Below are 15,968 nucleotides of genomic sequence, written 5' to 3'. Positions count from 1 at the left end.
ATTATAAATGTGTAAGAGCTACTGCCCCCCCCCCCCCCCTTCTCCCACAAAGACCGATTTTAAGAATAAAAAAGCTCAGTTACTGTTAGGGTTCTGTGGATTTCAGACCATATTTTTTGTGGATTCAGGAGTGATACTCAGTGGATTACTGGATTCTGAGTGGGTCTTAGGTGCGATTCCTAGCATGTCTATCTACTTACTTTTCTATCTCTTCTTTATTATTCAAGCAAGTTCTAGGTCAGAAGTCTTGAACTCTATTCCTGTGGCTATACTGTTAGAATTCAGTTTCAGATTCACTTTTGTGTTAAGTTCTAGTTGCTGATTTGTTTGCTGACTATATTCTGCCCTATTTGATTTCAAGTTGTTTCTTTTTTTTTTTTTTTTTTTTCAGATTTTAAATTCTGTTCAAAACCATAAAACTTCTAGTAGTATGTTTATTTTCAACTCTGATTTATTTGGTTGAATCAGATCTCAGTTTCTTTCTTTATCCTCTGATTGAATCTCTCACTATCCTCTGATTGAATCTCTCACTAAACTCTGTTTTGAATTTCTAAAGCTAATCCGACCTGATCCTGTCTCACACATTAATGGAAACCCTGTTTTTGAGCTGACACTTGAGTTGGACAGGTAGCTGTAAAGGTTTTGACCACACTGCCTCATCACCTCCTTGATAGGGTCTCATCCTCCTCCGAACCTTTGTAATTGGCTTCGACCATAGTCTGAATCTCTGGCCGCCTTTCGTGTGTCTCCTCCACAATATAAAAAGTGTTGTTTTCTAATGGTTGGTGTCCATAGCTTAGGTTTTGAAAATCGAGATGTAATCAACTGCTAGACCATATCCCCTCCTCTAGAAAGCTGGCTTTCAGAATGAGAAAAGCGCTTCCTTATTTTGAGGCTCCCCCCATTGATATTGAATCACTCTCAAACAGGGGTGGCGGGTGGATGGGTAGAGAAAGACTAATCAAATCTTTTAATTCAACAAGAAGTACCACCAGTGTCATAGAATGCAATTCCGAGTGATAAGACGTAGGATAAAAGGTATAGGATGGAACCAAATCGTTATGGGGAAGTTGTTCCTTAGAATGCCAAACCAAATTACAAGCAGGCAAGGCAGAAACTGTGGAACCAGGTCTTTTTCTGAACAAGTTGGGTTAGAATACTAATAAGGAGAAACTACTTAAGTCTTGTTCCAAACTAGACACGCAAAGACATTTAAGAAGTAGCTAATTAATGTAACTTCTATATGCATGAACCGATAGACATTTTTTAATTTATGGACAAAATTATAAAAGCTGTCAAATTCATTTAAAGAATACCGAGATTGCATTGGAAAAAAAGGAAGATAGTAAAGGGGTGGGGGGGACAGATGGACAGTTATTGTAAGACTTTACCTATAAGTGAAAGAATTGTGTTTTTGACTCGATTGAATTGTTTCTCTTTACTTGATCAATGGAATTTAGAACTTAAACAGTGTATTAAATGAAGTTTAATAAATCGACTGAATGAGATAACACCTGTAGAAATGTAAATGGTAGAGATTTTTCCCAAATCAGTCTCAGTATTTAGATCATTGCATCAAATGCTCCTCATCAAATTGACTGTTTTTTTTTATTTATTTATTATTTTTAAAATTAGAAAGGAATTGAACATTGTTTTAGCCATATCTGGGCCATGCCATCCCATGACTCTGTCAATACGGTAACCATTGAACACTGGTATTATGGCCATGGATGGTGTACGGCTATCCTGGTATTAGGGGGCTTTGCTTTGTGGTTAGATTTACCGGCTGAATATTTTTCATTATGTGCTTCAATTTTTTTTTAGGGTAAGAATTATGTGCTTCAGTTCAGTTGACCCATGTTGGTCACCAAACACTTCTTTTGGGCCACAATGGCTTGTGCTTAGGCACTGATTTTGCAACTTCACCAGGAGACCTTATCTTACTCTTTTTAATACTACTGTAATTAGATATTAATGGATAGAGACCCCTGATTTGCCTGGCTCATAATTGGCGGGTTCTGAATGGCTTCTTCTGGGCAGGGAAACCTGTTTGTGCTCAAGACCAGGGCCTTACACATACGAGTGGTCTTGGTGTAAGTGATTCAGAAATACCAAAACATTTCAGTAACTGAATGCTCTGAAAGGTCTTTCTTTTGGTATTTTCTTGCTTATGCACATCTAGAGTGACATGCAAACCCTTTGAACAAAGTTGTGATTATACTATCCTTCTGAACAGCTCATTCCCTGGGGTACTGGATCCGATTTTGCTAGGACATTTGGCTGGTTGGTTGATGCTCTTGCCACCTAGCTATTTTTGCTATGAGCTATCGAGTTGTTTTACCAGGAAAAATGACCCTCATGAAGCTGTTGAACGAATAGCAAAAGGTTCTCACTTTTCTGCATTTTTGTTCTCTTTCCTTTAATTTTGACTAGATGCCCGGTCACCAATATTTTGATGTTTAATGGATAATCTGTCTGTAATTGGTGAAACCTAACCTATAAGAAGTTAATATTTGACATTACTTCAATCATCTTTTTAATACTGAAAAAACAATGGTCTTTTGCCAGGCTGAAATCTTGGGTAGATGTTGGTGTTATTAGTAAAGTAACTGGAGAACCATATTATTTTCTAAATGATGCTGATATTCATTTGTAAGGCTATTTTCAGTTTGTGCTTTTTCAGAACCAAGCTTGTCTGAATACCACTTTGCTTTTTTGAAATGTCTCACTAATATATCTGTGGAAGCCTGTAGGAGCGCAAAGGCAGGTTACTATGCTTCCAAGTACAAAAGATTTGGAAAACTATGTTATGTTTTTGGTGCTTTGAGAGGCTTTATTGGGCAAAGTAATCAAGATCTCAAGATTACGGTCAGCGGTTCTGAATTTCTTGACCATTAAAGCCTGATCATTGTCTACTTGAATTATGTGATTGTATGAATTAGTATTTTCCAGGCGTTAACGTCATAGAATTTCATTTATTCCAGATCAATGGGGGAGAGTGGGAAATGTTTCCTAAGGTAACAGCTCTTTGCATTGGCAATGGAAAATTCTTTGGTGGTGGCATGAAAATAACCCCAAATGTCCCCCACAGAAAAATTTTGAGGTAACAGTACTCATGTGTTTTGTATCAACTCAATTACCTCTGAAAAAAAATGTTGTTTTTCCCATTAAGCTTGACTCCTGCTTTTCTCTGTCGATGCCAGGTTGTCATTCTCCAGGTCTTTAAATGGTATGATTTTGTTATCAAACTGCATAAGTTGTACAAGGGGATACACTTGTCAGAGAAAAATGTATGCTAAAGAACATTAATTTTCTCTTTCTTTTAAGGGTGGACTTTTTGTTTTCTCCTTCTTCATAGAATTCTCTGCTCAAAAGCTGTCATCTTTGTATTATGTGTATGTTGATATCATTATCATCATTGTTATTAGAAGTGTAAAATTTAGTACTGTGGACGTGCCACATCAATTTCTCTACGAGCCTTGGTTTCATACCACATGGCAGTTTAGTTGGAACTCAAGCCTTATGCACATGTCCATGTCAATCTCTATTCATGTGTCAAGATTTCAACTCAGTCAGAGTTTGTCATATGTCAGGACAAAAATTTAAAACAGTTGAAGAGTCGATATTTTTCAAAAGTTTTTGACCACTGGAAATATGAGAGGAATCATCTAATACATGGTAAGCATTATGCTTGAGATGTTCCATGAAGCTATTTTGGGCAATGCAATGCAGACCTCTTTGGAAATGGCAGTTTTTAAGTACAGATAACCCCAGGACATGCTGTCAAAACTCAAAAAGTGACTGCATCGACATTATGGTGCAGCATGTCGCCGAGGCTTTTAAACTCTTAATAAACTTGATTCCAATGGTGATGGTGCCAGTAATAGACTTCATTTTATACCAGAAGATGAATGGAAGAATTGAGGTAAATCTTCATCAATCATACACTTTGATTAAATTCCTCATGGCCTGCTTAACCGACTTCAAGGTGGGTATGACAACTTTTTATTTCTTTATTTATTTATTGGTCAGTGATTGAGTTGCCTGCCTTCTCTCACCTTGAACCATGTTCAGTACCTAATGCAGTCAGGTCTCAGAAATTCTGAGGATGTACAAGCTATTATGTGCCAATACCAGGAACACTAAACCAACACTAACACACTAGGAGAAGAGAGAAGAAGAATGTAAGAAGGGAAAGAGAAGACTATCGCTGGTTTGAGAGAGATATTCCATACCATAGACCTCTCCCCCCCCATATTGTCTTCATTTTTTTTTTTTTACCCGTATATTATCTGGAACCCGGGGAAGTCCCTAAGATTATATTAATGATTGTTGAAAAACAATACAAGCGGGGGGGGGGGGACCTTGTGGTAGTAGAGAACTAATGGAAGATTACATTAGTTCAAGGTGAGAAGATTAACTAACAAGACTAACTTAGAAACACAATAGGAGACTAACTAAAGAGTAGAAACTACTGCAGGAACATGTACCACGATAGGGATGGAAAATTATCTCCTCCAGTTCCCTGCCCGGCCCAGTTCCCTAGTTCCTCTAATAGGGTGGTGGTGGACCCCACCCAGGCAGAGTGTTCGGGTAGGGGTAGGGTGGTCATTCCAGCTCCCCCTTGTTAGAGGAACTGGGGAACTGGGCGGGGCAGGGAACTGGAGGGGATAAAGATCCCAATAGGGACACTCCCCCTATCATGGTTAATGATCAGACATCATTGTACTGCAGGGGTTTGACAAGAATACCCCTACAATACATAACATGTTTTATTTGAATGCACACAACTAGCCTTCAAATATAGCATTGTGTGCGTTCTTCTCTCCCCCCCCCCCCCCATTTCCTTCTTTTCCCTACAACTCTGACATCCTATCTCAGGATTCTTCCTTCGCTACCCGGCCCTCCACCATATTTTCTAAATCTTTCCATTCTTCTCCTATGAAAATAAATAGCTTCATTGGTTGATCTTTCTGGAATAAAACCAAATTGGTCTTACTAAATATAGAGATAAAAAGTTGAATTAAATTGTCTACATTTTTGCAGAAAAGTATGGCAAGGAGATATTCATCTTCCTTTTTGACCACTATCTAAAATGTTATTATCTGCAGTCCTTTTTGTCTTTTCTTGTTAAAATATTTTGCTTCTCAATAATCCACATCCAACCAGAGGGATCCATGATAGATGCATGTACTTACACTGGTTTCTCAAGATTGTTCATGGTTTGGACTTTGGAGGCTTAAAATTTTTTTATTTACTCCACTTATGTACTTCAACTTTACATGGACATCAGGATGTCAGGCTGAGTATTTGATATCATTATGCTTTGTCCGTTATGTAATCCTGTTGCTCTTGCAGTGTGCTCAATATTGAAGTGGAGGAAATTGTAGGCAGTGATAGCATCTATGTACATTCAGATGGGGAACATTCAGGGTTTCTTCCGATGAAGTTTAGCATTTTACCTGCTGCAATTGAGATGCTGTGCTAATTATCAGTTGTGATGACTGTTGCATTGATTGGATTCTTGTTCTTACCTTCTTGTCCTGAGAGTGATACATCTGTAACATGGACACTGATCTTTGTTGCTTGTACATTGCTGAGTAGATGGGCTAGGTGTTTCTGGAGTGGTTCTTCAGTGTGCAGGTAGCTTCTACTGATTTTTTATGCCATGAAAAATGAGGATGAAGGAAAGGAAAATACAAAAGTTCTGGACTAATGAACAGGCTACATACTAAACATATTTCTTTTCCTGTTTCCCAGTTTTCCTCTATCCAAGAGTTTTGCTGGCCTCACAACAACGATTTGAAGGCAACCACCCTGTCCTATCTTAACATGGCTCATTGGATCTCTGGTATCAGGAAAAGATGGAAGGCAGGAACCCTAAAAAGTACAGGTTAAAAATAACAGTTTATTTGACATCAGTCATTGTGAGATTAACATATTTGTTTTTCCAGTGTTCCTAGGACATCTATCATATATGCATGCAAGGGTTAAATATTGTCCATTGAAAAAGAGAATAATATGAACACATGTGACACTTGGTTTCAATTCCTGGAAGATACATTTTACTGCAACTTTTGTTAAGGTGCCTGTAGTGTAGAACTGTGAAGAGCTAAAAACCACTGCATGGTTGAGGATATAGCACCAAATTACCTTGATTGAAGAACCTCACTCTATTTCTCCTTCTTTATTAGTGCTATCTTCTTAACGTCAATATTCACTATTCCATTTTCAATCCTATTGTTACTAAAGTTACACACCATATGCTCTATTTTTGTTCTACTTATTTTAAAACTTTTTGATTTCAAAGTTAATCTCCATAATACCAACTTTGCTTTTATCCCTGTTCTTAAAACATAGACCAAGGATGCCTTACAATTACAGATTTAGAGCTGATCCTTGATATAATCCACTTGTGTTCAACTTGCTCTCCCCACAGTTCTTACACTAACTACACTATTATGCATATCTATAACCATCTCCACATATTTATTTGAAACATTTTTCTTCTCTAACACTTGCCAAATTAATTTTCTAGGGACTCTATCATAAGTTTTTTATAAATCAATAAAGACCATATGGAGATCTTTCTTACATTTTGATGCAGGTGTACTACCTTGGATCGATCCAAACCCATTTGGGTATCCAGATGGAGATGAACATGGTCCATTTTGCCAAGACAATCTCCCAAAATGTCAAAATGTAATGTCTACAAAACTAGTAGTTTCGGCTCGAGTGCTTTCCAATTGTAGTTTTTACGTGGTTATAATTTCTTTTATATATTCTAGGGAAAATGTTATCAGGGGGTTGTAGGCCATGCCTAGACACAGTGGGGCGAAATGACCGCCCCACCCCCTGAGATGCCAGCGTGCGCTCTCTGCCACGCACGCATGGCCCCTGCACTCCCCAATAGAGAAAGCTCCCCATATATTCTAAATCTAATTTCTAATACAATATTCTTTGTTTAAAAAAAAATAAAAAAAACTCCTGAACCGGCTTACCTACGTGAAGAGAAAACGGTCTCATGAAATGTAACGTCCCTACATAGACAAGGTAGCCTTTCTCTATGGGGTAACCAACAAAAATGCAACGGAACAAATTTGGTGCAACCCGGTTGTGGGCATAGCATAGGGAACTAAAAACGCAGAGATGGTTTTTGGGGGGATTTGCCATGAAGGTTAGGGGTAGGGAGGTGATTAATGAGATAAGCGGCGTAAAGGGATGCATTCCCCCCAAAAACGGATAGGTAAATGAGCCTGAAAACGTAAGGTGCGGGCAACATCAAGAAGATGGCGATGCTTATGTTCAGCAACGCCATTTTGTTGAGGAGTGCCAACGCAGGAGTGTTGATGGAGGATTCCTCGTGTGGTTAAAGATTGGAGCATGGGTTGGGAAAAAATTCCTTTCCATTGTCCGTGCGAAGATGTTTAATGGAACAATTAAATTGCATGTTAACCATCAACGAACATGAATTTGTTCTTGGCGGAGAGAGCGAGGTGCATCGCGTGATGCCATGTGGGATAGTTACCCACATCAAGGGGCGTGAACGAGAAGGGCACCGGATTATCCGAATGGTGCAAGTAATAAGGAGAAGCAATATCAGTGGAAAGGAGAGCTGCCGCCAGAAGGTCAGGAAACTGTTGGGTCGACGGTGGTCTTGGGATCACCCATGAGAGCTGGAAGAACACGAGCAAGAGAGAAGAGGCGCAGAGACAAGCCTAGACTGATACCATAATAAATCTGGAATTATGAGAATGAATTGAGATATTTTTAGGGAAATTATCAGTGCCACCCCCTAACGTTTACCTATATTTTAAGGCACACCCACTAACTACCATAATATCAACCGTTACCCATTTTTGAATGGTGTTAACATAATTCTTTTGACCAATATACCCTTTACACTAAGACTTCAAACAAAGTCTTGGTTGTAAATACAATTTTAAGACCATTTTACCCTTCCAATTAAAACAAGTGAACCACTCCTTCTTCCTCAATCGAACGAAATAACTCACCGCCACCGTTCAGCTCTGCAACCCCTTTGCAACCGTCGTCAAAGTGCTCTTCAACCGACGAAGCTCGCAACCATCATCGAAGTTGTAGATTTCATAGATCCGAAATGCTCTCAGGAATTTGACTAGATATCGAATTCTCACTGGATTCTCTACTGTTAACAGATTATATGAAGGAAACAATGCTTGTAAGCCCTTCAACTCTGTAATATCCACTGATATTTCACCTGAAAACCGATTGTGAGAGAGGTCAAGAAGTACTAGACCAGATTTTTCTGTTGTTGCTGCAATTTTACTCGGTAGAAGACTAGAGATATTGTTGGAACTTAGGTCCAGAACAAGTAGCTTCTCCGACAATATGAATCTCGGCGAAATGTCATATTTCAGGCTATTGAAGGAGAGATTGAGCACCTTTAAAGCTCGCAAAGATGAAATGCAAGTGGGAATCCCTCCGACAATGGAGTTATTTGCGAGATTGAGGACTGTGAGTGAATCAACTGAAGTAGAGAAGCAAGGAATCCCTGAAACAAAAAATAAATAAATAAATAAATAATAAAAGAACTGAAATTGTATTTGGCGGAAGTCACTAGATTTGATTTGAACTTGGGTATGGAACTCACAATAGAAGAGGATTCGGGAGGGGAGACTCTAAGGTTTTAAGTTGCCTTCAAAGGGGCTTCCTTCTCTCCAAATCTCAGACCCAAAGGAACATGCACCAAGGACTTCAAACTCTCTGATTAGGTCTGCAAGTACCACCCAGAAATAGGACTAGAAATGAAGCTTTAAGATTAAAAAAAAGGGCAGAAGTTCTCTGTGCAGCAGCACAGGCTGCACCCAGACACATGGGCTGCCTATTCAAGGGTCAAGATGATCATTTTGCCCACCCTCATGTGTCTGGGCGCAGTCTGCGGTGCTGTACAAAGAACATTTAGCCTAGAGGAAATTAGGAAGAAGGAGGGCAAGAAATAAGGAGCAACGTAAAGGGAGTAAGAGAGAGAGGGAGAGACTGATAAAAACGAAACCTCGGTGGACAAGATTATTTTGTCGTCGTCTCTCTAAATCTGTTATGCTTCTATCACCAAAAAACCAAAAGCCCGAAAATGGAAACTACCCCTGGGTTTCTGCCTTCCCTTGGTTTTTTCTCAAACATAAAACAAACTTTCCTTTAAATACCCAATAAAACTCCCTCTGATTTGAAAATAAACCAAAATCCCTCTCAAAACCATCTCTCTTTCTTTATGTAAGTATTATCTGTCTCCAGATTCATTTTGGAATACAAAATTTTTAGCACCCATCTTCTTCTTCTTCTGTTCTACCCTCCTGCTGGTTTTTAGTTTGATTTTTTTGATCATTGGTCGTTGATTGATCACCATCAATGGAAACCAAGGTTGGTAACATTGATTTATGCCAACCTACCTTATAAACAGGGCCGAATCCACCCTCCCCGAGCTTGTGATCAAAGTGAAAATCTCTAGTTGCTGCAACTAGGGTTTCTAGAGAGAATTGATTTTGTTGCTCACAGGGCAAGAAATCGTTTAAAAATTTCTTTTGTCCCGATTAAATCATGGGTTATTGACTCTGTTTCTGAAACCTTCTCCCTTCAGTGACTAATCTTGATCAATTTAATCTTGTGGCTGTTTCAACTACCAGTTTGATTGATGGGATCTCCCTTCTCCACCCTGTTTGGGGGGGAAAATTTGAATGCTTCTGAGTTGAAATTCTGAACTTTAGCTGTTTAGAAAGTGGTCCATTAACGCCGGCCTACTTTATAGCCGGAATAGGTCTCTTCTTCATAACACGGTAGGTTGGAGTGGATTTTCCAAGGTTGTGGATGAGTGTGAGGAAGAAGAAGGGTTTGTGGGTGTTTTAATTGAAAGGGTAAATTAGGTACTTCATCTACTAAAAAGGGTGGAATTGTTTTTTAAAAAATATTAAATAACTGATATCACTACTTAACAGCTCTTAACTAATGGGGGGGTCTGTGTGGAATTAGTTTGGTAAAATAGGAGATGGTGCTGATAATTTCCCATATTTTTATTATCACATGTGAGGAGAATATATGGAGAATACAATATAAGGAGATTGTAATCATCCCAAATATGGGAACCTAGGATCTCTCCCATATGAGATCACGTAATACGGCCGGGACCACCGCTGTCATCACGACCAGCACCGCCGCCATCTCTTTTGTTCGTACGAGGGCCATGGGCATCGCTTGTTGATGGAGGATGGTAATCGTCTAAACTGATCCTTCTTGAGCTCATCAAGACCCTTCCCTCCACCATCATCAACTTCTTCATCTCATCGTGCCCTGCAAATACTAAAATGTTAACCAAACAACCAAACAAGCTAAGTGAAACCAAATCCTCTCCCTCGTGAAGAAATCTTTATAAGGTTAGAGAGAGAGAGACCTGAGAAGAGATTATTGGAGATCAAGTTCATGTTCCGAGCAGAAGAAGTTATGAGAATGGCAAAGAAGAGGCACCACCACCACCATCACCACCACCATATCCCAAGCCTAACTGCCGCCATAACAGTATCTCTTTCTCTCTCTCTCTCCCACTCAAGCCTCAAGCAGAAGACATGGATTTGTGGGTTAGGTGCTGTGCCATTTTATAGAGACCTTACCTCAGCTCGTAAGTGGACGCTTGGCATAGATACCAAAAGTGGATGCCATGTCATCCATTCGTCACACAGTCCCGTATAGAGAGAGAGAGATACATGGAACTGAATGTCCCCCGTCCCTTCATGGGTCAATTTTGTTTCAATTCTTAAACAGTACTAGATTCATGTTACGTAGCTAATGGAAATCGTCAAGTACTTAACATTTGCAATTACGGGTTGGAATCACGAAAAATGCTACCTAGGAGAAGGTTAATTACCTAGAGTAATTCGAAAGCCATCAAGAAAGGGCTACCAATTATTGTCAGGTAAAAGCCATGTGGTAGAGTGGAGCCATTTGGAAATGGGTATTTATCGTTAGAATGAGAGAGAACGACGATTGTAGAATCATGGTGGTCTTTTATGTACCTAATGAGGAGATTAGACCAGCCTAGTATGACATTGGTTAAAGGACTTGATTTAACGCATTCCATCAACTTTGAAACTTTTGACTTAATGATCAAGTACTTTACAATTCATTTCTTCCACCCTCCAACCATTTTTGCAATAAACCATCTTTACTGCAGTACAAATACTGTACAGGTGCTTGATGATGATGATGACTAGCCATGTATGAGTAGTAATTTCTCTTCCACTTGAATTTCTTAACCGACTGCCGTACATCATCTTCCAAGTCATGAGGAAAATGGAAGATGGTGGGAATACATGGATTTTTTTTTTTTCTTTCAACACAATAAGTGATTGTCTATTAGAAGAGTTCTCTTTTTTTTCTGTTTCTTTGAATCTTGTATCTAACCCTGGAGTTGGGATATATTGGTTCCACACATTTAAGTGGTAGTTCACTTTACATCCAAAGTAACAAATTCATTCATATATAAATTCTCTACTTTCATCATTAGAGTGACCTAATAATTTGGAACTTCCATGGATCCATGTACATTTTCGCCTCTTCCTTTGGTGGCTGTGGCGATGGCAATGACGATGGCGATTGGAGCCGAACCCTAGTTGCCCCATCGGGTCATCGTCATTGTTAGCGGAGGGGTAGATATAGTCGTCGGTTTTCACCAGCAAAGCACGTCGGTATACCACCATGTCATGTCCCAGCCCTGCAATAAAAATGATAAGTGCATTAGGTTTGATTCCGGATTCCGGCCAGGTGGGCTTGGGCTTGGGCTTGGGCTTCGACCTAGACCTAGTAGCTGGACTTACTTACTGGGCCAGAACAAATGTGTGTACAACGATTGGATCCTAGTACTTGGGCCAATCCAATTTAGGTACAGATTTGCCTACTAATGCTGGAATGGGCCTGATAATTGAGGTCCATCCCATGCCCAAATCCGTTTGGAGCCGAAGAAACAAAAATGAAGACCAAAAGGTAGACATTGTAAAGAAAGAAGGCTAACCTGATGCTGACACTGAAGCAGAACAGATCACCACAGCAAAGACAACAAAGATGAACCACAAAAGGCAGAGCCGAAGCGCCATTCGTCTCTCCGTCTCCGCCTCTGTCTCGCTCTCGCTCTCGCTCTGGCTCTGGCTCTGGCTCTACAGTTATTGAACTTGGAATTCTCTTTACTCCTTTTTAGTCTTTTATGGATGAGGAAGGAGAATGGTTGTGAGTTGTGTGAGAGTGTCCTCTTATATATATATATATAAGGGAGGGAGGATTTTTTGGGCAGAAGAAGGACATTAAGAAAAGAAATTCATGGATGCCACGTCTTCCTCCGTACATTCTGCAGAAGAAAGTGTATTTATAGGAAGTCATTTGATAAAGATAATCAGAGCCGTTTATTTATAGAAAGTCAACTAGTTGACATTTGTTTCCATTCTGTCTTTCCACCTAATTTTATTAGTTTCCTTTAATAGTTTGATCGAGAGAATCTGAGCCGTTTATTTTTACAAGTCAACCTGTTGACATTTGCTTCCTCTTTCTCTTTTAAGAAAGGAAGAGTCTCCTTTGATAGTTATCATCAACAGAATCTGAACCGTTTATTTAAAAGTCAACCAGTTGCCATTTCCCTCTTTTCTTAATTCTGAAAGTGTCTTAAGGCTCAAGGTGAAGATAAAAGAATGAAAAATTATCTTCCTGCGATTTTCTAATCAGTACAGTTCCTCTTGTGTCTCTAAAAAGAGGGGGAGTAGATTCCATCCGAGCAAAGTGTTTGGTCAAGGGTGGAATGGTTATTTTGCCCCCTTGTTAGGGAATCGTAGGAACTGTATTGGACAGGGAACTACAGGTGATAAAGATCCTAAGAGAGTTGAACCTATAATCTCTTGGGTGCATGTATTCTAGTACTCTACCTATGAGATAACAACTGTCGTTTCCATCCTTGCATTCAGTAGGTAAACCAAGGTATTTTTTGAAGCTTTCTAATTCAGAATCCTTTTTTTATAAGCAATATCAAATTTATTCACAAGAAACGAAAGGGAAAAAGATGAAAAATGTACAAACCCTTAAGGACCAAAACAAAAAAGAAAACATGTATCACTATCCATATTGAGAAGAACAAACTCCAAAGCCGAGCAACAAAATGTAAAAAAACAAAAAAACAAAAAACAAACGAAGATAAAGAACCACTCCACAACTCAAAAGAAGCTCTAGTGATGAGTCCACATGGAATGTACACCCCATTGTTGAACGAAAAATCGATTCTTTCCCGACTCTTTTCCTTTGATCTTTAATCCACTACTCATGTTCACCACATAACCAAATGTGAGCAATGGTAGCACCAAAAGCTATCTTAGCTAGTACACCAATAGAGTTCCCTCCAAAGTAGTTTGAAACCCATTCAGCTTCATTCAAGGCAGTTGTGATGCGCCTTGTGCTATTTGAACAAATGGAAGCAATAAAAGGGCACTGGAAAAACATATGATTTCCAAATCAACAAAAGGGGATTTAATAATATTCTTTTTTTCTTTCTTTCAATGAGTCCATTGTGAGCAAAATGTTATTCAAACAACGCCAAATAGTAAAGGAGTGTCTAAGGACATTATCATGGAATCAAAGAGCTTTCGTTCATTCGAAATCTTAAAAACCCTAAACCCTAAACCCTAAACCCTAACTCCAAAAATTTGATTCATTGAAAATCCTCTCAATTGCCATCTATATTAGGAGGGAAATAAAGTACTCATCATCTCCTTCGTAAGAGAAAAAAAATAAGATGATGAAGAAAAAATACAAATACTAATTAACCCTAGGTGCGTGTGAGACAAAAGAGACCTGACTCCATTGATCCCAGGGAGTAGCGACAAGCAAGTAGCGACTGAGAATTTAGAATTCCACGCATCAGAAATGGAGACCTAATAAAAGCCCATACGACCGTAGAATTCTGGGGTACCCTACACTATATTAATTTTCAAAGTTTACTAATCACAAAACGATAAGGAGAAGACATAGAGAGAGAGAGAGAGGGCCCACAATTATCTTTAATAAACAAAATTAATAAATAAAAAAAAAACAGCTATACTTGTCGTTTTGTGATTAAGAAACTTCCCCCACCCCCATTAACGTATACACGAAGTAAGCAAAAAAAAATGTATGGCTACCATTCCTCCTCAACCTCATGCCCCCATGTGTATGTTTCTACGCCTATGATTTTGTCAGTACCGAATACTACTTAGTCCTTTATTATTATAATTAATATCACCATTTTCTGATTAATAAACACAATTTTTTAATCAATAAATACAAGGGTTAGATCGATAAGGGTTTTGAAAAAGTCTGCATTTGGTATGGATTCTTGGAATGTATTCTGGGTCAATCTCACATACTTTGTTTCAGTAGAAAAATCTAAAATATCTCATTTCATTTCAGTAATCAAAACAGCCTCCATATAATATTATTTGGAAATTAGTTTTTGTTTCACTGCTTTTGGGATTGTCACAATGGAATGGTTTTGAATTGGGCTATAGCCCAGTTTAAAGAAACCTAGAGATAAGAGGCATGAAAATTTTGGAAATGGACTGGTTTAAAAGAACCTAAACAGGCCCATAAACATCCTTCGCACGGTATTAATCTTTTGTCCAACTTAATGTTTGTTACCTCTCAATATTATCAGATGGTTTCTAGCTACAAGCTTAACTATGATTGATGCTTCTATTCAAACACCAATAGAGAAGCCGTTGTTATAGTCTAGTTTCGTGGGTTTTGAAGTGCCACACACCCAGTCTCATCGATGACATAATATTATCCATTTTGACAGGTGGACTTTATGGTTTTAAAACACGTCACATCAAATAAGGGGATAATAATAACATATATGCTCATTCCATGGCACATCCTCAGACGATGAGAGATTATTCTTTGATTTTACATGATCATCAAGGTTTCTTCATTGCTCCGAGATTTGGGTATCAAAAATTGATCCAAAAAAACTTAAGCCATGAAATCATCTAAGGTCCCAGAGTTTTCTAATATGACATTATTCCCAACAGAGATGACTAATTATTTTCACATCTCTGTGGTTGTCCCTTTGAATGCAACCACATCCTTGGAAGCATACATGAAGACTCATTTGGGATTATTTTTTTTCTCCTATCACTCACAGTGCTTGAGTAGGAATACCAACTTAAGTTTAAAGTATGAATATTAAATTGTATGTGGGTGGGTATGACTTTCCTTTTTTTTCTTATTAGTTTTATTTTCCACATCTTGAAAACAAGTTATATAAAAACTGGTGGATTATCATATTTGTTGGCCCTACCTGTCTGAGGTTAGATTTTCTTATTTTAAGACAGTTTGAAACTGTAATCACATAGCCCATAGGCCATGTGCTTGCCAATGCATTGGAGCAACTGCTAAGCAAGAAGTGAATCATGAATGAGTTTGGCATATATATTAGCAGGGATTAGACCACTAAACTCTCTTCTTTGGCTTAGTAGTTACTAACCATATATTCACCTAAACAAGAATAAAGTAAAAGGAGGCCACACAAAAAGACAAAAAAAAATACTAGCAGTTTCATTATTGGCCCTAGGCCAAAAAACTGGGCTCATTATTGGCCCATGAGAAATATGAGACCCAACCCAACCGACCGGTCCGCCCATGAAATCAAGTCATCATATACTTGGATATTTGAAATCAGGAGAAGTCATGAATGTAGGATCAAGTGCTTATCAGTCATCCAAAAGCCCAGACATCTGAAGAAGGCGCAATTTTATTTCCTTAAACAAAGACCAGCCAGTGCACATCGCAGTTCAAGCCGGGTTCTTGGATGGGACCTTGGGCACCTTCTAAATACAGTCGATATTGGCCCTCAACAATCCCCCCCCCCCTCAATGGATATGTCCCTGAGAAGACTCGAACCCGTGACCACCTGCTCTGATACCATTTGT

At 38.8% G+C, this 15,968-nt stretch overlaps 1 protein-coding gene and 1 pseudogene across 1 annotated transcript; one reads left to right on the top strand and one right to left on the bottom strand.

Moving 5' to 3' along the window:
* The first annotated feature begins 1,671 nt into the window (after positions 1-1,671).
* On the top strand, positions 1,672-5,700 carry LOC122666041 (annotated as a pseudogene).
* A 2,324-nt stretch (positions 5,701-8,024) lies between these two features.
* On the bottom strand, positions 8,025-12,119 carry LOC122666040 (receptor-like protein CLAVATA2). The gene is made up of 2 exons (XM_043862156.1): positions 12,038-12,119; positions 8,025-8,533 (listed from the first exon to the last, which is right to left on the bottom strand). The coding sequence occupies exons 1-2, from the start codon at positions 12,117-12,119 to the stop codon at positions 8,025-8,027; spliced, it is 591 nt and encodes a 196-aa protein (XP_043718091.1).
* Between the last annotated feature and the right edge of the window lie 3,849 nt (positions 12,120-15,968).

The sequence above is a fragment of the Telopea speciosissima genome, chromosome 6, assembly GCF_018873765.1.
Source record: "Telopea speciosissima isolate NSW1024214 ecotype Mountain lineage chromosome 6, Tspe_v1, whole genome shotgun sequence".
In the NCBI taxonomy this organism is placed as follows: Eukaryota; Viridiplantae; Streptophyta; class Magnoliopsida; order Proteales; family Proteaceae; genus Telopea; species Telopea speciosissima.
This window is presented reverse-complemented; position numbering and strand designations above follow the sequence as displayed.